At 40.4% G+C, this 25,812-nt stretch overlaps 2 protein-coding genes and 1 long non-coding RNA gene across 3 annotated transcripts in view; 1 reads left to right on the top strand and 2 right to left on the bottom strand.

The window, feature by feature from the left end:
* Positions 1–17,685, bottom strand: part of prickle2 (prickle planar cell polarity protein 2) — a 120,466-nt gene extending 102,781 nt beyond the window's left edge. The window contains exons 1-2 of the mRNA XM_023353471.1: positions 17,598–17,685; positions 17,068–17,153 (exon numbers count right to left, since the gene is read on the bottom strand). Of these exons, the coding sequence (XP_023209239.1) occupies positions 17,068–17,153; positions 17,598–17,639 (128 nt within the window). The 5' untranslated portion in view covers positions 17,640–17,685. The remainder of the gene's footprint in view (positions 1–17,067; positions 17,154–17,597) is intronic.
* Positions 17,445–24,406, top strand: LOC111612347. The gene is made up of 2 exons (XR_002754570.1): positions 17,445–17,665; positions 24,188–24,406. It is a non-coding gene; the product is annotated as an uncharacterized LOC111612347 (long non-coding RNA).
* Positions 23,102–25,812, bottom strand: part of adamts9 (ADAM metallopeptidase with thrombospondin type 1 motif 9) — a 52,866-nt gene continuing 50,155 nt past the window's right edge. The window contains exons 38-40 of the mRNA XM_023353469.1: positions 24,761–24,865; positions 24,171–24,279; positions 23,102–23,996 (exon numbers count right to left, since the gene is read on the bottom strand). Coding sequence (XP_023209237.1) covers positions 24,190–24,279; positions 24,761–24,865 — 195 coding nt within the window. The 3' untranslated portion in view covers positions 23,102–23,996; positions 24,171–24,189. The remainder of the gene's footprint in view (positions 23,997–24,170; positions 24,280–24,760; positions 24,866–25,812) is intronic.

Raw genomic sequence — 25,812 nt, 5'->3', positions numbered from 1 at the left:
CTCCGCAACGAGTCAGCTTTATTAATATGAGCAGCCAACTCTACACAAACCGAAGACGGCAAGCAGAAATGTCCAACCATCACAAACATACAGTAAGTGTGTGTAGTATGAAAAACTCCACTGGGCGTTCAGAGTGCTTTCAGAGAGCTGCTAGCTTAGCCTAAAAAGAGCTAGCTAGCAAAAGAGTGATTCAGTCCGCTGCTGAGAGCAAGGCGTCCACACAAGTTCCTATCTTAATGAGGAGGTGTGGTTGACCGTTGCTAGGTGTGGTTGACCGTTGCTAGGTGTGGCTGACCGTTGCTAGGTGTGGCTGACCCTGTTGCTAGGTGTGACACTGTCTAGGGCAGTGGTTCTCAAATGGGGGTACGTGTACCCCTGGGGGTACGTGGAGGTACTGCAGGGGGTACGTGAAGCTTTTCAAAATATCTTTAAAAAATCAGTAGGCTCCTCATAATAAGTCTTGGGAAAAATTATTTTGTGAAAAGTTCGATAAAATATAAATGTGTGTTCATGCACTGAATTTTATATTCAGTATTTAGTTTCAATATCCTTTAAAATAAAACGGTTTGACTGGTTTTATACCTTCCTGGTGGTCACCGTCTTCTGTTTTTCTTTTTTGTTTAACCATGCAATGTTTGCAATATGGATGTATTTGTCAGGTTCACTGATATAAGTTGTTTGGCTTTAATAAATCAGACAGTGATTTTACAGCACTGTACCTCTTTTTAATTCCAAAAATGTTTTGCCCGTGTCAGGGGGTACTTGACTCAAAATATATTTTTAAGGGGGTACATCACTGAAGAAAGTTTGAGAACCACTGCTCTAGGGTGTCCCTACGCTCTTTCAGGTCTCATACTGATGTTTCCAGTTTTGTTAGAGCCAAATTATAGACAGCGTTTCACCAGGAGACCTAGAGTGAGGAGCCCCGCCCCTTTCCCCCTTGCGCCTCAGACAGAGTTTGGGGAAAAAGATGGCGGTCGTTCTTCGTTCGCTAAAGCTGTTCTTGTTTACATGTTAGTAGTGTGAAGCTGGTGGAAACTGTCCCCGCTAAAATGTAAATTTACAAGTTCATTCGGTGCTGATTTCGTAATTACTTGCTAGACATGTTTAGACGTTCGAGGGAAAAAGAGTGATTTTGTTTCATAATTACGGTTTGTAGCTATAACGGTCGTAAAACAGCCGTTATAGAAGTTTGCTACATGTATCTAAACTTCGATACACTCTCCGACCCAACCTTATGAAGATTTCGGTGGTATCCTGACGGGTTGTGTTATCTTTTGATAGGAAGTGTTAAAGTTACTCTGTTACATGTACCGGAAATCAGTTCTCATCAGTTTCAAACATTTATTATAGACGTTACCACTTTTCCCCTACTACCCTGTAATTGATTCTACTGTACTAGCTTAAGCTAGATCTAGTCCTCTAAATATGCCCATATTAAATTATAGAACTAATAATATGATTAAATTTTTCAGACTTATTACAATTCAAAGAAATTAGTAGCCTTACAATTTCACTGAACTTGAGGAATAGTTTTCTTTTTATGTAAATGTGTAAGATTTAAATCGATTGTTGAATTGTTTTGATTTGGCCCATGGATGCTGTCACAGCTGGTGGGGGCTGATGTTGTTTATTGAAGTAGATGGAATATGGTTGTTTTGGAGCAACGGAAGGACACATGGACATGAATGCACAAAGGAATGTTCAATGTATGATTGCATGATTTCATGATTTTGACAATTTGTAATAAAACAGACAGAGTTTGGGGAAGAAAACGGCGGTCGTTCTTCGTTCGCTAAAGCTGTTCTTGTTTACAGGCTTCCCACTCGGAAGAAAGGAGAAGAAGAGACAAAACAAAACAAACATCAATTGTTACAACTCTTTCAATACAGCTGAGACATGTAACATAGGTATAAAAAATATTTTTTCTGAGGTAACAGCCTGCGATGTCATCGATGACATCACGTCCGTCCCCGACTGTCACTGATGACATCAGACCGACAAAACGAACGTGATGTCATCAATGACATCGCAGGCTGTTCCTTCAGAAGTGCTTGAATAAGACGACCACGTGGTAATGTGAAGGCCTGTGAAGGCCTGGGATCCTTCAAGGACCTGGCCCGTGAAGGCCCTCGCACCGGACGTGGACGCGAGGGCCTGTGAAGGCCAGGGATCCTTCAAGGACCTGGCCCGTGAAGGCCCTCGCACCGGACGTGGACGCGAGGGCCTGTGAAGGCCAGGGATCCTTCAAGGACCTGGCCCGTGAAGGCCCTCGCACCGGACGTGGACGCGAGGGCCTGTGAAGGCCAGGGATCCTTCAAGGACCTGGCCCGTGAAGGCCCTCGCACCGGACGTGGACGCGAGGGCCTGTGAAGGCCAGGGATCCTTCAAGGACCTGGCCCGTGAAGGCCCTCGCACCGGACGTGGACGCGAGGACCTGTGAAGGCCTGGGATCCTTCAAGGACCTGGCCTGTGAAGGCCCTCGCACCGCCACCTGGATGCGAAGGCCTGTGAAGTCGTGTAAAAGTAGTAGAAAAACTTGAGTACCTTTCTACCGTTTCTACTCTCTGCTCCTTCCATGCGTTGCTCTAGGGCAGTGGTTCTCAAATGGGGGTACGTGTACCCCTGGGGGTACGTGGAGGTACTGCAGGGGGTACTTGAAGCTTTTCAAAATATCTTTAAAAAAATCAGTAGGCTCCTCATAATAAGTCTTGGGAAAAATTATTTTGTAAAAAGTTCAATAAAATATAAATGTGTGTTCATGCACTGAATTTTATATTCAGTATTTAGTTTCAATATCCTTTAAAATAAAACGGTTTGACTGGTTTTATACCTTCCTGGTGGTCACCGTCTTCTGTTTTTCTTTTTTGTTTAACCATGCAATGTTTGCAATATGGATGTATTTGTCAGGTTCACTGATATAAGTTGTTTGGCTTTAATAAATCAGACAGTGATTTTACAGCACTGTACCTCTTTTTAATTCCAAAAATGTTTTGCCCGTGTCAGGGGGTACTTGACTAAAAATATATTTTTAAGGGGGTACATCACTGAAAAAAGTTTGAGAACCACTGCTCTAGGGGACTGATTGTTTGATACATGAAACAAAATAAGACACACAAAAAACCTAGCAGCCCCAGGTAGGCAACTGATAGGAATTACCTTAGAATTTACAATATACAATCTAGTCTAGATGAAGCTATTGAAAATTAAGTCAATTTCCGCAAAGTATCAACATGTTTGAATGCGTCTCATTTACATCCTCATTATTTTGACCTGTTGTCATTTTACTACATCCACTTGATATTGATGTGGACACTCAGCTGTCAGCAATTTACTGTGTTTGCCTGCTTTTATAAACATCTTTGAAATGGTGAAACGACCAACATAAAACAGGGAAGTAAAGGACATGAAAACCAAACAGAACAGAGGAGCGGTGTCTGCTGTTGGCACAGCTCTACTCATTTCACGGAGAACATCTATCCTTTCTGGCGGTCTTTCCAATATCTTCCCTGCTTAAGACATTTTTAGGCTCATAAAAAAGGCCATTTTTCATTTTTAAATGAATGTAAATCCAATCCAGAACTCTTAAAAAGAAAATGTTGATGTTATAATTTCAAAATCATGATATAATTTGATCAAGTAAAGACAAAGGGCTTTATATCAGTATTAAGTCAATTTAAAAAAAAATCTATTTAATCATTTATACAGCATGTTCCATATTCAGATCTGGAATAGACCTGGAAGACGAGAATAGCAAATATCAAACTTCTGCAGACTTTTCAACACTGCATGTAATCTTCCTTAATAATTCAATATTTCTCTAAATAAGGCTTACATTGCGAAGGATTGACATGTAATAAACATTTGGACATCACTTTTTGACTGAACTTTGTTGACTTGAAGGTGACAGAGGCCATCCCAGAGCCAGCCTGTCTCTTTGCGGTCTGGTGGGTCTAAGAGGAGCCCAGTGGTGTGGGAAACCCCCCAGAAAAGGGATTAGATGGAAGAAATGGGGATCTGCTGGTTAAAAGCTGCCCTTTGACATGGATACAATGGACTTTTGATTCAGCAAATCAGCTCATTCTGTCTTTCGCTTCTGGATTTTGTCGTGGTCGCCGTGTCACTCAGCTGATGTCACATTAGCTGTCGTTTCTGCAGAGGACAGCAGAGCTGGTTGCCATGCTGAAGATCAGAGTTGCTGCACAAACAGTGTTTTAATAAAATCTCACAATAATATATAGGCTTTTTATTAAATGGTCCACTGCAAGGTTAGTTTTTATGTATATGTATTCCAGGTAGTCAGGCTATAAGCTTATTTTTACTCAATTACAATCAAGAAATATCGACTCTCTTCTTCTGTCCAACAACAAATCACCATACAGTGGAGCCCCACCTATTGGTGGTTCAGTATTCACTGATTTTTCTTTGATTCCTATTATTTTTCTGTGTAAAACCTGCCAATTCTATGTAAGATAGTCTAAAGAAAATGCAGCTTGAGAAGCTCAAGTAGCAATACTACCTGACATGCGATTGGCTAGCATTTACAAAGCAGCCAATCCAGGAGTGCTATTTATTCCCCTTGCTGCTGATTGGCTGTACCTCCAAGAGTAAAGATATGGAAGACTGGATATTAGCTTCTGCGGTTTCCACTGTGCGTATTAATGCATAATAAGAAATATTTGGGGCCTATTCAAATAACTAGTTATAATCATTTTTACAGGGGATCTCAAATATTCAAGGAATTTAACTATTTATGTGCAGCTCTGATCCCTAGTGAATGCTGACTATTGAATGTCCACTGGGCATTCAGTATGATGTATAGTCACAAAAAATTTGAAGTTGTTTCAAAACTGCATATGAACACAACAAATACATGAAACAATGTATAAACAATATTGTTTCATGTATTTACGCTTCATGTGTACAGAAAAACAGGAAAGATACACAAAAAAAAACACACAAAACAAGTTTACTGAATAGTAATAATTGTAGCTATGTGTAAAATATTGACTAATTACAATTGAGCTGTTTTTTTAAAATCTATTCTTATGTATCCAATGGCTTAAACTTAACATCACATGAAACTATAAATTTCAACATCTTGTTTTTTAGAGTTTCGGACTGGATTCACACTCATTAAAAAAATAAGAATGGCCATAAAAAAAAGAGCTAGCTAGTTAAACATGTTGAAGAAATAGAATTATATGTTTACATGTTCAATTGCAGAAGGTTAACGTGCGAAGCAAAACACACAGCTTAAGTCCTAAAAGACTGATTACACAATTGACCTTCGACTAATAACGCTCTGCCCAGTTTTGTGGTGTCAGAGAATTAGTCTCCTATGGGAGCGTCTCCGAGGAGTTGATCAACCAACAAGGTCGCAGTCCATTAGCTTTAGCTCCCCAGAGGACCAGCTGAGGTTCATCAATAGATCTGAATTTTCTTTGAAATCCTGCGATCACACAGCAGCGACTCAATCCCTTCAGTCATCCGGAAGTGCTGAAGTCCCGACCAGGGATTGGAGTGGGATCGAAATGGGATTCGGGTGTTTCAGAAACCGCCCTGCGAGTTAACGGTGAATGGTTAAAAAAACAAATAAAACATTCAACGTGTATCAGCTGTGTACATAGGAAAGGTCATGTTGATGTCAGAGGCCACACCCCAAATCAGCTGAGTACAGGAAACTGCAGCTACCACTTGCACAGAGTGAAGCAACCTGGACACGGCAGTTTGTGTCCAGACATCAATTTGTGCTGCAACATTCGAATGATGGGATAAAAATACAGAGTAAACATAAAAGCTTGAACCGAACCCAGCTTGTGTCAACAATTCCCATCTCTTCGTGGCAGTATAATGCAGTGGCAGATATTTTCGTGGCAGACTTTTGGCCCTTTAGCATCAACCGAGCATCATTGTCATTCTCACCTAAGTCTACTTTCATTATCATTTCCATACCTTTATGACCACATAGTACCCAGATTATGTGGTAATCTGGGTACTAGGATAACACAGCATGTCATGAAGCTCAAATCATCTCAAACTGCAGGTTTCTAGAACATAACAATGAGTTCGCTGTGCAACAATAACCTCTGCAGTCACCAGATTTTGCCTGTTCGCATCACAGTTCTGCAAAAGCAAGGACTAATTAAAAACTGTCTCACACAAAATGGTTAAGAGTAACTAACATGTTCATGTAGATCAGATTTTTTGTCTGAACCTTTACAGATGAGACCCACAATGTGCACAATAGCCATGGGAGACAGATTGAAGTCTCTCATCCATGAAATGATGGTTTAAGTCCCTCTTAGTATCATTTTCTCCCCATTTCTCTCTGTGACAGACACACCCAAACACAATTCCCATGCGGCCATATTTATAGAGAAAACCCAAAGACAGAGTTTGGGGGAACCACTTAAGCAGAAATGGAGCACCCTCCTGCCTGATCGAGCTTTCTGGCTTCAGCCCTGAATCACGTGGGAGAGCGAGCGGAGCGGAGACGACACATTGCCAACCTCTCAGATGGCGGCAAATCGCACGCAGACAGAGAAGCACATAGGGAGCGAACAGGTGAATTAAAGTCGGTGGAGAGGAAAAGTACAGGCAGATGATGAGAGTCAGAGCTCTGCTTTAGGAGAAGACTTCATTTCATCTATCAATACAGCAAATGATCTTTATGTTTTTTCCCTCCTAATGGAGTAGCTGTCAGGGCCTTTTTTCACGATATGAGGCGAAGACCCAAAACCTTCTCAGGTCAATATGCTGTTTAAGCCAACCAATTATCAGAGGGGTGGCTGGATCAATAAACCAATCAAATAATTTAACACTGTGTGCAGAGCAGACAAATGAGGCTTTGGCTCCCGCTGGGATGGCGGGTCTATAATAAAAATCCGTACTGAACTCACTAAAAATGATAAGCGTGTCGAAGAGAACTTGAGAGCTTAATGTTCAATACAAATGGAATGAAGGGCAAATCAGACGCTTAACTTCTTATCCAGTCCACGATTCAAAGATGATGGAGATCGTTAGACCACACTGACCTCTAGTGGCTGTGCACCTCGTCCAACTCCAACACGATTCCTACTGAGATCTGCCAAAATCACACAGAAAATCTGTCTTATCATACTGTTTGTTAATTACAACACATCATGATGAATGTCAGCTTTATTTCTATTTTCATCTCATTCATCTCAGAAAGGGAACAAGTAGCAGAGCAGGGAGAAGACAGGGAAGGAGGGGATAAAACATGAGGAGGAGAAATTCAAAGAGGGCTTTGAAGTGGCGCAGACGGAGGTTGGATGGCTGAGGTGGAACAAGGCATGAAAATGGACAAGTGCAGGTGGATGACAGAGCAGCAAGTTATGTTAATAACTACAGAGTAGGAATAAAAGCAGACGTTCTCAACTTCTAATGTTTCTATCAACTAGAGATGGAAACATCTGGCTGATACTGACTCTGAATGATTGGGATTTTCTTTCTAAACACATTGCATGTAAAATAAATGATAAAAAATAATAATAAACATCTGCTGCAGATTCTTCACTAGAGCCAGTAAGCTCAGAGAAAATGAAGGAATTAACAGTCAGGCATCAAAACACAAAGTGTCTCCACAGCCTTTATTTCATTTTTAACTCAAAAACTTAAAAGTTTGAGCATCAGCTGCTCTTCGGTGTCGCTTGTTGGTGCTTTAAACAACAAATATGATGGAACGTCTTTGTTCCAATAAATACAATAGAGAAAAAAAAACAATCCGACTCTTCAGTATCTGACCTGACGATTAAAGAGGATCAAGAGAGGAATGCCCGGTTCTGGTTTCTTCTGGCCAATTTTTTTGGTAACCAGCTCTCTGTCTTGTTACATGACTTCTATGAAGGTTTTAGGGTTTGAGCACAAAAATCAGCATTTGAAGCACTGATATTTTCCAGTAGAATGGTTTGAATAAATAACAGACAAGTCCTAGACATAATTTTAGGTGAAGGTAAAAGTCTTGATAGAGGGAATACATCTCCAGACCAGCACCTGTCACTGACAGACAGAAGGACAACACGTCAGAATGCTAATTTTGTCAGTGTTGGATGCTTAAACTGAGCCAGTAATGGAGTATATGTGCCTTTATTTAAACCAGAAGCAAAAGACTAAACTGGTTTGCCACATCCCAGCAGGGGGATTGGGTCGGGATGACATGAATTAACCGTCGAACCGGGGCAAATGAGTTGGAAATTGCAGTCCTCTGCACAGTAAATGTTAACTCCCTGACAGCCATGAGCCCGCCTCCCTTTATTCACAGTGACAGTTCAAAAGCAGCTCAGCACAACGAGCCTTCATTAAAGGCCCGGATCAGGCAAAAGATCTAGGTGAATTAGTTCCAGTGGGAAACTTCTATCTTTGCTAGTGGGGGAAAGAGGTGAAAACTGTCTTATGTGGTGATCGGATGTGTAAAGAAAAAGAAACAAGATCTGGATCAAAGTAAAATGGGATTGGATTGTCTGAAATATTCATATTCCACCTTAAATTCACTGAGAATGAGTCACAGTGGTGTGACCCATTTGTGTCTGTGAGACAAAGACATTTCTGATGCCTATTAGTTCTAATCCAGTGCTTAAGCACCTGTTCCTGATAACAGTGATGGAGAAACTATATAGATCGGGGTGAAGCTGCAGGGTCGACTCTGACACACACTGCTGTTATGTTTAGTAATTTAGGAAAACGAAAAGTTGAATTTGATCAGAAAATTGCACTATATATTGATGTATTATGATTAGGTGAGAGGAATTAGTTGGATAATTTTACTTCTGTAGCATGAAGGGCCGTACCTTCATGCTACATGCACCATTCAGTCGGTTGATGGGAGGATTTGTGTAAATTTTACATACCTTATATTCTGAGGTATTTGATTAGACAATTTCACATTACAAGCACAGACTTCAATGCAATATTATTGGGTTTTTACATAAAAGATCAACAGAAATTTTGCAAGTTTTACTTTTATTTTCATACCTCCTCAAGAGTATCCTTTGTATGTTTTCCATTTCTACAACTTAAAAGAGTTGAATTTACTCCTGTTCGCATAGAAATCATTAATAATTTATTCAGCAGAAATGAGCTAAACATTTTACACGAAGCGAAGGTAAATCAAAAAACAGTGGCCTTCGGTATAGAATGATTATTTTTCATTGGTTTAGGTCGATAATATTGATTGGACAAGCAGTTTGGGATTGATCTCATCGTCCAAGTCACAAAACGGTCACGCGTAGTCAGTGCTAGCCCGACTATAGCTCCTATTTGAACTATCTGGTGGACAATTTTAACACAAATGAAATCTCTAAATAGCATCTGTCGAAAAACTGTTAATGTTTATCATCAACGAGTTAGCTTCTTTTTTCCCTAAAGCACCAGTGCCTGAGGACGCCTGGATGTTAAATCTTTACTGATTCAGAAACAAACTCATTTTGGTCGCTGTTGAAAACCAAAATGAGTTTGTTTCCACAAACTAACCATTCGCGCATAATTCCCACCCATCAATAAATGAACCAGTTGTGCCACATTTTCTTGTGCAACAGGAGGAATAAAAAGAAAAGTGACACAAGCGTCTGAGAAAGAAACATGCTTGCCCCCTGCTGGTTTATGAAAGAAAGGTGAAAGAAAGTGATTTCTTTTTTTTATTATTTTTTACACACATCGATGTCAGGTTTGCTTTTAAATCCAATAAAACTAAATAATTTAACAGACTTCAACTTGTAAGGAAGACGCAGTTTGGTAGTAGTGCTCAATATGAATTTGGAGGTTTTTAGAGACTTTGAAAGCAGGGAAGAGACACAGTGGGCCTGGTTAAAGGGACGCAGTCTGAAAAAGCAGCCTTCAGTGACCACCGACCTCATCTTTGAGTCAACAGGGACAACTTTCTCCTCCACATGTAGGAAGAGTTTCAAGATGAAGGAGCTGCAAGAAAAACAGTTCTCGATCACAGGTTTGGTTGTTTCACATCTTTCAAGCTACCAAGTTGAAAGTATTAGTTACTGTACAGACGGTCTTATGGCACTAATGACAGAAAGTTCCAGAAACCATTACGAGCACTGAGCGGTACAGACACCTGACACCTCACAGCGTCTCCTGTTACACGTCCAGAACCCACCTGGTGGATGAAATGACACCACCCACTGGGACATGAAGCATACCACAGGAGGAACGCGGCGCACGCCGGCTGGAGGCAAAGCTGAATCGGAACCAGATCAAGTGATTTTATCTACTAAAACAAACCCACGCAGATGCAGCACATACGGCACGAAGGAAGATGACGGCGATTTGGAGAGAAAAGATGACATCATAAAAAGCTTCCTGAAGGAAGAGAGCAAGAGCAAATGGTCTGACCGTAAAGCTGCGCAAGCTGCTTGTTTTCATTTTGAAATAGAAGGGGAGTGGAGAGGAAATGAGAAATCCTGCAGGAATTCAGCCCTCCGTCTGTAACCTCAGTGTCTTTTCACTTTGCATGAGCCTGGCTCCTGAATTTTAAAACGCTGAATCCAACAGCTGACCGGCAAACGATCCCAAAGGATCTGTCAGGCCCTGAGCACAGTCCTCCAACAGAGGGATGTACGGAGGAAACAAGGAGTAATGGTAGAAAAGATGAGACAAAGCAACCAGGGAATAAGAGCAGGGAGATGGAAGGAGAGAGGTTCAGTCTGAGACATCTGAGGAGCTGAAGGACAGAAATATCATTTATTTTAAGGTTCCCAGTCATACATCACAGGATCCTGAACTCCTGTCAAAATAAAAACCCCTAGAAAAAGAATCTCCTCCAGATGACAAAGACAAAGCGCACCATTTACAGGCAAACTGTCAAATTTAGTGAGTCTCATATGATATATATTACACTACATAATCACATATAAATTTATGGCAGCTCCTTGAAACACTGTCCATTCTGCAACAACACAAAGGAGCACAAAATCTGAAAAGTGTGTCACACATTTGTATAATATTACCTCCCTTCGTCAATATTTTGCGTAATCACCTTTAACTGAAAATACTTTTTTTTTTGCACATTTAGACACTAAATTTAGCTAATTCCTCTTAGCATGACAGTTCAAGCTCATTAAAACATGCTTTGATAAGCATGTTTGTGTGCTTATGATTAAAATGTGTGAACGTTCATTATAATGATGGTTTATCGTTTCCGTGAAATCTTCTTACCATTATAAGAACTTTAATTTATCATGACAACAATAAATTCTATTTAATAATGTCTGAAAAATCACATAAACAGCATGGTAGGTTTTGTGACATTCACCATTTTCTACACTGTTGATTTCAGGAGTGCATCAATATACGAATGAATTTGAAAATATGACTAAGCATGCAGTTTAAGGATAAAAATTCCATGTTTCATGTAACTAGTGTTTGAAGAACGCTAGTTCCAAAGTCGCAAATGAGTAGCAAATATTTTTGATAGTTTATGGTTTTCATGTAACAAAATGTTTTAAAAGTTTAACAAATGGGAATACTTCGGGAATCCCATGTACACTACTTCCATCTTCTGTTTCCAAACCAAGGAGAGAGTCCACCAAGTCAGAAACTTTGAAGAAAAAAAACCTCTCTCTGTGCCAAAGCACAAATAAATCACAGTTGTTTGGGATGAACCACCAATGGCTTATTTGTCCCACCTTGTCTCCTTATTCTCCTCTGCAGCAGCCGTACCGCATTCATACGGCGGAGAAACCCTGACAGATTTATTTGCCCGGTCGTCTTGTTAACACAGTGAATAGCCGGGCCGCCCAGTGTTATGCTGATCAAACTGGGTTACCGAGGGGACAGACGTCAGCGAGTCATTCACGGCCGGGTTAAAACTCAACCCTAGTCGCTCTCATTCTGCTTCAAGCTCTATCTCCGCTTCTTCCCTTTCTCTCTGTGTCTTCTTCCCCTTCTGCGTTGCTTTTAGAAAGCTAATGTTTCACTTTAAACCTCGCTGCAAACAAGCACAGGCTTTGTTCACTTGCAGTCAGCTCTGGCAAAAAGCTTAAATGCTTATGTTGTGCAACTGGATGGCTGAAATGAAGACAAAAAACAACTGGTGAACTTTAATGGGATGAATACATGAAAGCACATTTTTCATGTTTTCTTGAACGTTTTTTCAAGAAAATGTTCCAAACTGTTCGGGTATAAACTTTTTTTTAGAGTTCTTTATTTTGATTTGAGAACGAAAGGACAAATGGAAAAAAGAACAAAAGAAATAAAAGAGGACAGAAAGAAAACACATAAGGAAGAAAGGAAGGGTGGAAGGAAAGAGGAAAGGAATGGAGGACAACATTTACACCATGACATGGAGGAAAAAGTATTTAAATAAAGATTTTTTTCCTTTGCATGCTTTCTTTCCCGCAGTTAGCCGGTCCTGGAAAATATTGAAATCAGATTCAACACTTCTCCAGGCTTTTCCAGACCGCGCTCTGGAACCCTGGCAACCGTACCCATCAAGAGCCACGTCTTGCAAAGCAGGTCAAGTGTAACGTTCAAGCGCTAAAACACTCCGGCCGCGTGCAGAAAGAGAGCCATGTGATCTCGGCTGATCAAATATCACAGCGACACTCGGGGCTCATGTTAATAAGCTGGTAATGAGTCTCATTAGCACAGAGAAAATCAATCAACCTAAAGGCAGCCATTAATAATTCAGGAGGAACATGTAGTGCAGGGACCGCTCTGAATACTAACCTGGCCTGAACAGCCGACTCAGCTTCCATAGTTACACCAGCAGGAAACAGAACAGGCGGGCGAAGGAAGCTTTTCTGTCGTGTGTAAGTTTTACGATAGAAAGAGAGCAGCTGTTTCACCTAAGGTTAGAGCTAAAGGTGCAAATAACCTTATCAGGTAGTTTCGGTCATTTCAGCCACTTCTCTTATTTGAAAATGACAAACTCATTGAAGTTTTTCGGCTTCCCGACATAGACTCGACTTATAGCCGTCATCAATAAACCAATCAATGCTTTTAATAGCCTGCTTTATTCAACCCCAAACCAGTGTGAGTGTTTGGGATCATTGTCCTAATGGAACACCCATGTTTCAACCATCTAGTTGGTTTGACAAATTTCAAGGTAATTCATCTTCTATATTGTCGGATCAGTTTTCTCTCTTGTACCACCTTCACTAGCCATGAAACAGACACATCACACTACTACCACCACCGTGCTTGACAGGACCGTCTCCTCTGACCATGAAACTGTTCTCTCTACAATTTTCAGCCGAGGCAAAGGATCCTGGTTTTTGGGAGCAGAGTTTCTCTTTTGGTAAATATCCTCCCAAGTCTATGTTGAGGAGAAACTCATTTCACTGTGGATAGTAGTGGTTGTCAGGTTGGTCCAGGTCGATATATTTTTAACCAATTTCATTTCCACAGAAGGTGACCGCTTGGATGAAAGAGTTGACAATTTGACACAGCTTGGTTGTTCCATCAGGACAATGACTCCAGACACACATCGAAACGGGTCTGGGAAGACTTGCATAGTGCAAGACCCAACCTAAACTCAGTTTTTTTTAAATGTGTGGAACTTGGATCTGTTGCCGGGAATGCAACCGGTTTAAATGAACACAGCTAATTTTGCCAAAACAAGTGACCAATTGCAGAGTGCCAAGAGTTATTTATCCAAAATTGTATGGACCATGTGGATCAGAAAACATTTTAATTTATTCAAAATGGACCTTTTCACATTGCATCACATTGCCACTCACAAATAATAGTTCTAATAAAAGACCCAAATTAATAAGATAGCCATTTCCATAATGAGAGTATGTAAAGTTCTGACATGATCTATACATCTAAACTCCCACCAGGTTCTGTGATGGATCCTTCCTGAGACCTTTAAGGTTGTTACACATGAAGTGTTTGGTTTGCCACACACCGGAGCCTAACAACAGGAGGACATTCTTGAGGGCAGTGTTTTGGTAGGCCAGTTGGGGTGGAGCGGAGGAGGGAGGGGATCTTAAGTACACACAACGCCACACTGTCTCCCCTTTCTTCATCATGAATAGGAAATGGCTCAACACCCTCAGTCAGCTCACAAGAAAGGGCCAAACTGAAAAACACAGCTGTGCTCAAAGTGGCAGAACCCTCTAAAGGTTCAATACGAGGTGGAGGCAAGGTGAAAGCAGCGTCAGTACTTGTTTATTTTAATGAAAGCTCAGCAGACTACTAGACTTTTTCACATGCTGTCATGGCACTAAATCTGTGAGGGGTGTGAATAATTGTGGGCCTAACTGTACATTCAGCCCTACCCCTAACCCTGAGCTGATCAATTGTAAACCAGCTTTAGATCAGGAGTAGCATCAAGACATTATTTGTCCATTTCTTTTGCAAAAAGCCTCGAGATCAGTCGGACTGGATGTAGAACTTTGGTGAATATAAACTATAAAGTCGTGCCAATAACTCCTCATCAAATTTAGGTCCGAACTTTGACCGGACCACTTGATCCATTTCTGGTTGTATGTCTAAAGGCTTTAGCATCTATCAATCAACTCCAATGATATATAATGTATACATAAACAGTTTCAATGAAGCACTCTGTGAATGGCTGACTCGCATATCTTTGAGACACCTCAGTTATCACCTTTGACACATTTTATTACATGAAATATGCACCACTATGAAGTAAAACATGTATTAACCTTTGTCCCATCTTTCATAGTATGCTTCTTAAAAACTCCCGTTTTAACCTCAGTGTCACTTTTAGTTTGTCGCATTCCAAAGCTGTTGCACCAGTGCCCACCGGTGTTTATGTAAGCCTTCTGGGGAAGAAAACTTCAGCTTTTTATTGTGAGACTACAAAGACGAGCAATTAAAAAGTCTGCATTCCTGAGCTCACTGTTGCCCCTGATAGTTTGCTTTAAGCAAAGAGGGGACTGCGTGGGTATTCTGGTAGTCTAGCTGCTGTCGAGGGCACCAAAATGTCTTTGTGAAAGGAGAAACACTATTTAGGGTGAGTTGTGCTGCCATGTAGGGCTACATCTTAAAAGAAAAAAAATGATTCCAAAGCTTATAACTTTATAAGTATTCTTCCACAAACAAGCAGAAAGTGCTTAAATAGACGGCAGCTGTGAAGGCGTCTCTTATTTTACCAGCAGTAAAATAAGAGACAAAATCCTGTTGCCTTCTACTTACATTTGCTCAGTCCTGGATGACTGAGAATTTACACCAGTGCTTTTGAACACAAATAATTCTCACCAACCCACTGACAAGCAGCTTCAGCTTCATTGTAGAAATAATCATCGGTCGACATCGTTTAAAACATTGGTAAAGTGACGTGAGCGGCGCGTTTCCTGCCGCTTCATTAAAGTGTGACCCATGTTGGTCACACTTTAACGCCCCTAAATGAAATCACCTGTAGCTCACAGCAACACCACATCCCCATACAATGTAAAGCCTGTTTCACAGTGTAAGCACAATGATGACTTACTTGTGGCTAAAGCAGGAAGAGGAAGCCCTGCGTGCTGGATGTGTCGTCTCCAATGGGGGGACATTTTTTATTCTCTCTTTTTTTTTTTTTTAAATCAGAGAATGAAACCATGGCTTCCTCACAGCAGTTGATGAGACGGCCGTCTTAAAGGAGAGGTTCCTTCTAAATGCTGCTTCACTTGAAGAGGAAATCTGAAGAGTTACTGTTGCCAAATTAGCAGCAGCTTAATGAGCAGCTTACATGTCACAACGGCGGCGAAGGAAATCATTTCTGGACATAAAAACAAACACCGGACTTGCCATCTAGCAGGATGCGATTGATTTCTATGTGCATGACATATACATTCAGTGGCATGTAAAAGTATTCATGAAACTCGTAGCCACAAAATATAATGTATTTTATCGGAATGCCACATAATAGACCAATAGAAAAAGGGATAACTGTGAAGTGGGGGGGATCATACATGGTTTTCATTTTTATTTTACATATAAAAATCTGGCAAATATGGCCTATTCATCTATCTTGAGTCAATACTTTGTAGACTCAGCTCTTGCTGCTACAATAGCTGCTCTCTGTGAAAAGAAATGTTCTGATTCTTGGTTGGATGTAGGTCCAGACTTTAACTGGACCATTCCGATATATAATTATTATTTAATCTACTCCGTTGCATTGCATCTGTGGCTGGATGTTCAGGGTATTTTACCTACTGGAAGGTGATGCTGTAAACTAATGTTGAGTTTTTCTCCAACAGCTTTTGTTCGAGGCTGGGCTCGGCGTTCTGTCTTCTCATTAACAAATTCATGGAACTCTTCAATAAATGACAGATTTTAGGAGTGTGTGACAAAACTTTGTCCAGATCAACAAATGCTGCCACCAACGTGTTTTATCATGGGAGTAGATCAAGCTGATGGGCAACAACAAGACTGTGTCTACCATGAATAAATTCCAAGTCACAGGAACCACCCTGAGACGGTCGTCACATACAATCGCTGTTCAGAAGAAGGTTCAGCACAATCTGTACTTCCTGCAGCCAAACCGAAATAAGCATGTAGTTCTGCAGAGAGCATCATCAGGCCTGACTTTCTCTTCGTCCATGACTTGCTAGGTGTAGGCCAGGGTCAGGAAAAGAGCAGCTAAAGTCTCTGCAGACCCCACACATCCTGGACACAAACCGTAAGTCTCTTCATTCATGGCAAAGTGGAACTCAAGTTAAGTTTCTCAGCACAAACTTGGTGAGAAACTATAAAAATTTCTCAGTTTGTTTTAAACATACTTAGAGCATCTCTGATTTATGACATATTTGTCAACAAAACAGCACACAGAGCAGCTACCGTATATTTACACCGGACAGAAATCCCACACAGGTCAACTCTGCTTTGTTAGAGCAAACTGAAGGCAGCTAGATTTTATTTTAGGGTACCAGAGTTAAATAAACTGTATTCAAATGCACATAACACCTTACAGATTGCGAAAACGACTTGGTAAAAAAAAAGAAAAAAAAGCCCTTGAGCTCGTGTGTGACCAATGACATTTTGTGGTTTTACCCTGGCAAAAATAAATAAATTAAATGTGTAAAAAAAAATTATAGGGGTATGAATGCTTTTTTTCAAAGCACTGTAAATATTTTTGTCTACCTCCATTTGTGCAGAAGAAAGCCCGGGCACTGATCTCCACAGGTGATACAAGGCTGTCCTCTTTGTTGCTCCTCCGCAGGCTTCAGCTGAACGGGGGATAAGGATGAGGCAGAGGATGAGAGACTCACAACTTCAAGCAAATAACTCCTACTCTGACCGCGAGGACTTGGGTTAGCATGTTTCTTTAGAGTAAATAGACCTAATTTAATTCACGTCGCTCAAATGAGATGCTTCTATCAAAACCCAAGACGCAACAAGACGTTTCTTAAAGTGACAGACTGAAATAGAAAAAAAAAAAAATCCTGGATGAGCTACTGATGACTCAAGTGTCAAGAGTACAACAGTCCATCTCCATAGAAACGGGACTGAGCAGCAACAGACAGAAAACAGAAAAAAAAAAAAAAAAAACGCACGCTCTTCTACACTAAACAACAACAACATAAAGCTGCGTGCATCACCAGAACCGGAAATGTAAATCGCGCAGGATAAAAGCAAAGCAAACAAAATCAAACAGATGTGGGTGAACCTACCGATCTGCTGGAATCTCTCCGTTTGGAGCTGCGGCTCAACATGACGCGCTGATCCCAGAACAGCACAGGTCAGTTTCCTGTCTTCCCACGTAAACGCGCGTAAAAATTGAAACTCGAAAGAGCTGGGAAAGCTCCCCAAAGTTTAATACCTATTTAAAAAGAAGAAGGGAAAAAAAACGCTTCCAAAACCGGGCTGCGGGTTCAGTCCAAACAAGCTCCGTCTTTAATGAATGGAGTTCCGGTAAGCAGCTCCACCCTGCAGCTCTTCAGCCAATGGAAGGCCTGCTTTTCACCAGGACAAACTATAATTAGGAGACGCTTCTAGTGAATTACAGAGTGCGTTATTAGTTCCTTCTCCGACCCAGATCTGTTATTGGAGGAATGAAAACCCTTTTCCCCTTTAAAGAAGATGTTGGCACGCACGATTTGCTCCACCTTGAAAGTCTGGATCACTTTTACGCCAGGCCGTAAATCCCAAACGCCTATGCTTTTATAGCAGTTACTTCTTAGAGGTATCAGTGGCAAACCTTGTATTTCACTGGGACCACAAGGAAGTGCGTAATTGTGAAGTGGAGCAAAACTATTCATGGCCATCAAGTTCATTTAGATGTGGTTTTATTAAAAAAAAAAAAAAAAAAAAAAAAAAAGTTATTCAGGTAAATAAACCAGCTTCACTGTCCCTGCTGAAGAAAAGGATTCCCACAGCATGATACCGTCATCACCGCCCAGTTTCACTGCGTTTCATAACAGTGGTGTACAAAAAAATCCTTTTTGGAAGTTGGGTTTTTTTTCAGCTGAATAAAAATGACTTCCATTTCTCTCAATCAGGTCAGGCTTTTATTCTAATTTACAATAAGTGTGTTTGTGTATGGTTCTGTGCCTTCCTGTTGCTCTGGGTTAAATGTCATCCAGGCTCAGTTTGTTTTAAACATACTTAGAGCATTAAGCTTGTAGCCTTTTTTTATATATATAAACCAGAAATACATTTTGATACTTCGGAGTTTGCGAGTCCCATAGATCGTCCCAGATTGACCATTTTCAGCGTCACTTTTATTCTTTCTCTCCCAGGAGAAATTCATGATCAAAATCCATTTTCTCTTTCCTTCACGAGAGATTACCGAGTTCCTGAAGTGAGATCACTTTGCTGCTTATTACAGTATCTTACTAAACTTATAACCCTCGTATGTTTACACATTTTATCCCCACAGAACCACAAACATCACTATATTTGTTTGAGATGCTGTTTGATGGACCAACAAAGAGTGATGTGTGATTGTGAAGTGGAAGGTAAATGAATCATGGGTTTCAAGTGTGGCGTCCAGTTATACTCAGCTCCCCTATGAGCCAACATTTTGTAGTAGCAGCTTTTGCTACAATGACAGCTACAAATCTGATGTCTCCACCAGCTTTGCAAATCTAGATACTGAGATATTTTCCCATTCTTCTTTACAAAATAGCTCAAACTAAAGTCTGTTGTTTTAGGGGATTTTGTGAGGGTTTTTTTGCAGTCTTTAGAAGGTTTTATTCCAGGATTACTCTGTGTTTAGCTCCATCCAACTTCCTCTGCATTATATTCAACTTCCATTTTGAGGAACAGCATCGTGCTCCCTGAAATTGTTTAGTTCATGTAATCCGACATCCTTCAGAGGATTTTTGCAGAACAGCTGCACTAACTGTGATCATACTGAAAGCAATTACCTGCACTAGATTTTATTTAGGTGTGTCAGAGTAAAATGGGCTCAATAAAAATGCTTCCCACACTTTTCAGGTTTCTTTTAGAAAAATATATTTTCCCATGTTTAAATATTATTTAACCATTTTTGTTTTGATATTTTGTTGTTTTTTTCTGGAAGCTAAATCAGGCCTGGCACACTTCTGCAGGTCTAAAGTTCACGGGCGAGATGCTTAAGATAATGCGAAAGAGAATTTTAGGAATTATGGAGTCCTGGCCCATTTCACTGTGATAACACCCACTGCACGCATGCCGACAGCCAAAAAAGGAACTTTATTCCCAGCTTGTAGCTAGTTTTTTTTTCCCTTCTTCTTTTTTGCTTCAGAAATAAGAGCTAACGCAAAGGCTGTTTCTGATTTGTCGAGCCCTGTTTAAAGTCTTAATTTAGATTTACAGTAAAGAGGGGAGCTTTATAGCCCCGAGTCTCAAGCGTTATCATCATCATTCCTCAAGGTAATCTGGGCTGACTTTGAACGGAGGCCAAACTAGTGCCACACACACAAAATCTAGTTGTTTCACTCTTGAAATCTACCGTGCAAGGAGGATTTTAACTTTTATACCTGCTTGGGTGGAATCTGAAAGGCTTTCAGTCAGACCTTGAATTGGTTTAGAAAGTGGGCAGCCACCTTTAAAATTATTTTTATTTTGCTTTGATACAGAAACACCAGCACTGATGTTTTGTGTGTGTGTGTGTGGGTGTGTGTGTGTGTGTGTCACTTCATTGATAGAAACTCAACAAAAACAAAAACTGGAGTTTTTTTCTCTTTTATTCAGCATTAAGACATAGGTCATTTTTACACTATAATAAGCAGAAATAAATAAACTAAAAGTGTTAAGACTCTTTTAGTCTGAGTTTAAGAGTTTAAGACTGAGTGGAACTGAATGCAAAATTTGCCTTTGTGAGGCTGTGTGATATCACACAGGCTCACAAAAATACTGAATCCATACAACATAATCTGACAACATTTCAGATGGTGAAAAAAATATTTAAAAATATGCCACACATTCCATAATAGGCACCCTTTACTTTGATAGACCTAATAAAATATATAGCAAGCAGTTGGCTTTTGTCCAATCTGCTCTGTGAAGGCCTCAGAGGTTTGTGAGGGAATCTTAGAAAACAAACATCATATAGACCAGGGAACACAGCAAGCAGGTTTGTTTGTTCCCTGCATGCATTCACTGATCAACAGTCAAAAACACGTCTGGGGTTTTTCAACTGTTTTAGGGTCATTTTGATGAGCTGAATACAAAAATCACACTGGTTTTGCTCGATCAGGTCAACTTCCTGAACTACGGATTCAACAGAAGCATCAAAATGCACGACTTGTTTTCACATCTGGATCGGTTTGCTGGTAATCTGGGATCAGTGAGTGAAGAGCAGGAGGAGAGACTCCATCAGGACAGAAAAGAGACGGAGAATTTAGCACAATGAAGACGAAATGCTGAATTTACATGCACTTACCCTTATCAATGTTTATTATTCAATTTGCAGAAATCCAAGTTTGTGACATTTATTCAATACACTCTGTTAGAAAACAATATTTCATTTCTCCCAAAACCTTTTTTTTGGATGAGAAATATTAATGGAAATGAAGCAAGGGTGTCACAAAATGTAATCAGTTTAGTCAGAAGATCAGATTTCTCTAAACCAAATTAGAGACTAGTAAACCTAACATGCATGTTTTTGGACTTTGGGAGGAAGCCCAAGTACACAGCAAGAACATGCAAACAAATCTCTGGGAGGGATTCGAACCGTCAACCTTTTTGCAGCCGGCCAACACGACTAACAACTGCTCCACCACGCAGCCCTCAGTTGGCATTATGTCCCACCAATCTAGTGGCTCTTCAGGGGAAAAAAGTATGTCCTTACAATCATTAACCTTGTAATTTACTGCCATAACAGAACCAAATTAGTTCTGCATAACCCATCTATCAAGCCATGAGTGAGACTGTTCAGAAGACTTAAACTGCGTAATCATAATTACACAGATGCATTATGCAGGGGGAATTTTACTGTGCAACCATTAAGCAGACTGTCATCTTCTCGTGATATGTTTCTTTTTTTTCTGTTTTACCGCACAGGACCAACTGCTGTGGAAATGATGCATTAGTGAGCGGATCAGACAGAGAACCGTGACGCATGTCAAGCATTTTTATTACAATCCAATCATCGCCCCGTCTGCGTTTCATACATAAATCACTATTTTAACATGACGCAAGCAAATACTGCTCATACATTTTTATGCCGAAAGGTCTGAAATATAAATGACTGTATTCATACAACAGAAGAAAAAATAATAATAATAATACTGCTAGATTGTTCATTTTATGGCAACACTCGTCTGTAATCATTCATAGCCACGATTTTATGTACAATCACATACGTAGGTACAATAAATACTTGCATATAAAACAAAAGGCATTTTACAATAGTAAAAGAAATGATACGTGTTGTGTTACCTGGTAAACATGAGTTAAATGTAAGAAGAAATATTAAAAAAAAGAGGACACACTTAAATAAAATAATCCCTTCATTATGACACCTGAGAACCTGATTGTTGGACTAAGTTCTGACAATCAGAAGTGCATTTGTCAGTCATGACCTTCAGTAAGACACAGCCTGTTTTCATCCCCGTGTCTTTGAATACTTGCCAAGTCGTAGATTAAGACTAGTGAATTTCCTTTGGCTGAAGGCTGCGCACATAGGACGCCGAGATAGCACCACACACACACACACGCACACACACACGCACACACACACACACAATGGCTCACAACAGTAACAAAAATGGCTTTTTTTCTTTTCTTTTTCTTAAAGTCAATTATGTATAATCCACGCATTTCCTTCTGGACTTTCTAATATTTTTTTAGCAGATCAGGTCACAGTAGCGTGTAACAGTGGCTAGAGAGGAGCAAAAAAATAAAAATTAAAATAAAATAAAACTGCGCAAAGTATAAAGTACCCTGATTTCTTCATATAAAACGACAAAGCAGAAGGCCAGAAGACAATGTGCAGTTTGGACAGACTCGGATATAGAAAAGAACGTGAGGTACAGGACGCATGAGCAGCACTTTGGACAGACTGACTTGTCTCTAGGGTCAAACAACCCCCGCATCTTCATTACATCTCCAGAGTATCTGTGGAATCTTATTTGGCTTGAGGTGAAGTCTTTTTCCTCTTATTCTACCTAGAAAATAGAGCGAAGACGCCCAACTAACAAGACCAACAGCTCTTTTCTGGTTACTGCATGCTGGACCAGAGGACTTTAGCTTCCTTTGATGTGTGGCATCTTAAACTCTGCTTTACCTGCAATCAGAATCCTGTCATGTGCCTTTTTACACAACTAAGCAGAATTACAAAACCCTGCAAAAGCATCCAGACCCTTGAACTGTACCGAATTACAACCACAACCTTAAAAGTAGCATTCAGCTCCTTTTTTATTTTGATGCCACTAAATAAAATAATACAGGTCATCTGGAGTTCAGGTTGTGGCCAATTTTGAAGAAGATATAAAGCTAGCACCCTGAACGCAGCACCCCATGGTGACACATGGTGGTGGCGGCATCATGCTGACAAAAAGCTTTTCTGTTTCCTTTTATTTTTATTGAAAAAAGATATACGGTATATATGCACTTTACTCTTTTTGTTAGGATTGCATTCAAAATCCTAATGAAATACAAGGAGTTCTGGTTGTAACCTGGCCAAATATGAAAGGCTCCTAGGAGTGTGAATTTTATTTTTCCGCAAAGCACCGGTACATCTCATATATTTTTTACCACCCGGGTAACTTTGTCCCCAAGACGTTGAGAATCTGTAGAAGCCAAACTGCATAGTAGAAACATTTTCATAGCACCTGACCCCGTAGATTTCCACTTACTTAAACAACCTCCAACCTCCTCCTCTCTCCAGTCCAAGCGAATGAAAGCCAGAGTTAGCAGCGAGGAAGGATTCCCACGCAGTCCAGTTGGGTTCAGACAACCGGTTTCAGATCGGATCAGCCTCAAACGCAGCAGATCCGAGGAAAATTTAGCTGGACCGCGTATGTAAGGGAGGGGAATTTAAGCACGGAGGTCGCGAAGGAGTTCAGCGGCTCAGTAAGTGGAAGCAGAAACGCACAGAGTCGGATCGACTTACCGCAGGACAACTTCTTAAAGGTCCGGCAGCTAACAGCCGTTACATAATGCTTGTACGTATAAATGCTGCTGCTGCTGCTTGAGGAGTAATTGTTTTTTCAAAAGAAGACTGCATGAGAACATTTGGTTTGGACACCATCACAAGGCGATTACTGGACTTATTGGAGAGAAGCAAACACACACTCACACACGCATACACATATATGGCTGCACTGCACAGTAACTTTAAAGGTAAACATTAATGATAAAATGTGGAAGGCAAATCTGACATAAACTGCATTAATACTAGCATATTTAGCGCAAGCGTTTGACAACAAAACCTTTAAATTATTTTACAATACAAAAATAAATGGCCAGTAGAATAAATAATAGATTTGATCGGTCTATTTACAGTACTTACAGTGGAATAATTTACACTATACACACACACACAATGAGTCAAAGAGGTGATGGATGAGTTTGAGCTCCAAGTTGGCCGTAGCACCATTGATGAGGAGGGAAATTGAGCACCAGAAGAAGAATACACAGCGCTGCAAGTAAATAAAAGCAAAACACACAATCGGGATTAACATGCAGCCGTTTAAAGAGCTGTCCAAGAAAACGTGTGTTAGATGAGCAAAAACAAATGCTGCCAGCAACTTTTTGCAAGCAGAAATATCGCATTGATATATTTGTTTTATCTTCTGTAATTAATGATAATGCACCTGTTTTGTTGCTGCAGATCTATTCAACTGTGACAGGCAGAGCGTCACCAGAGGACGGCGTACATTTTCCACAGTACCCTCCGCAGATCCCTGTCACTCTGCTGCCATCCTGTGGACACAGAAATAATGACATGAGCTGACGCTTCAGTAATTTTTCAAAACAAATCAGTGAGATGAAACTGATTAATTTATTTCAATCATTTTATTAAAAAGAGACAAAAATATATTATGTTGATTAAAAAAACCCATAGTGATGTATTTCTTATTCATTTCGGTCAGTTTTAATTATTATGGCTCACAGCTAATGAACACCCAAGATTCACTTTCTTAGAAGATTTCAACATTAAATGAGCCAATAGAAAAAGGGGTTTTAAAACAGAAAGGTGGGCATACTAAAGATTATTTGTATTCAGTATTTAGCAAGTGCTGCAGATATAAGAAGAAAACAAGTAAATCAACTTAAAAAGAAAAAAATAATCAACCAGAGGTTTATGAGCCGATATGCAGGTGAATCTAAGGAAATCAAATACGGTTACATGTTTGGCAAGTGATGGATGCATGTGTGTGTGTGTGTGCGCGTGATGAGGTACCTGCGATTTCTGGATACGAGTGACAGCATAGTTTCCCTGGGAGATCCAGGTGATTTCCTCAGCCACCTTGAAACCTGTTCCTGACAAGTTGATTCTAAACCGTCCCTAAAGCAAGACAGCAACATAAAGAGTGGGTACAGGTCCAAGTGAAAGAATAATGCAGTAGTTAGAAACAATTATGAGAAAAATATGCATTTTGAGACATAAAATAATGAGACTCATCGAACATACACAACAGAGACACATAAAACAGCTGGTCTGGTTTTGTTTTTCCAAACAAAATTTTAGCACGTAGTCAAAAGACAGTTCTGTCAAAGTAAACATAACCATGCATTAAATTAAAGGCATGAAAGTCATACCCGCTTATTTTTTTCACAGACATGCTTTAATATGTTGCAGCAGGAAGAGGACGAATGACAGGTATGTTCTTATAGTTTCAACTGAAGGCCAAAGTTTCATTCTTTCCTATATTACTATCGGCTTATTTTTACAGTGAAACCTGGTGGCGGTTTTTGACATTTGGCCAAACGGGAAGTTTCCCAAGGCGGCATCAGCCTATAGGGGAGAGTGGTACAAGAATTATATCAACAAAAACAACTGATTTAATCGTAGCCTAACAAATTTCCAATAATCTTATGCGAGTGCAGCCAATAAGGAACTGACTCTGCTGCGCATCAGGGAGCTTCTGTTGGAAAGCGGAAGATCAGATTGCGTTTGTTGCCAACCACAGAGTACCAAGCTGAATGAACAAAGTTTTCTGTGGGATCTTCTTCCCTTTCACCATGAGTGGTTGAGTGGTACCTCCAGCTACGCTCAACCAGGAAATTTCATGAAGGGGAGAAAGTAGCAGCGAGTGTGACGGGTGGCAGTGGGACGGGGCATGTCCGGGGCGCCATACGCACAAGAACCACTGCTGGCAAAACCTGACGTTTGACATGTTTTTTCACACTGTTTGTGTTGCTGTGCTGCTTGTGTGATATCATCTGGGTTAACAGACACTTCCTCCATCTCTTGCCATTGCATATCATGCCCGGCGGGAGAGTTGTTTACAT

Source organism: Xiphophorus maculatus, chromosome 20 (genome assembly GCF_002775205.1).
Source record: "Xiphophorus maculatus strain JP 163 A chromosome 20, X_maculatus-5.0-male, whole genome shotgun sequence".
Lineage (NCBI taxonomy): Eukaryota > Metazoa > Chordata > Actinopteri > Cyprinodontiformes > Poeciliidae > Xiphophorus > Xiphophorus maculatus.
Note: the sequence above shows the minus strand (reverse complement) of the source record. Positions and strands in the feature narration are given on the sequence as shown.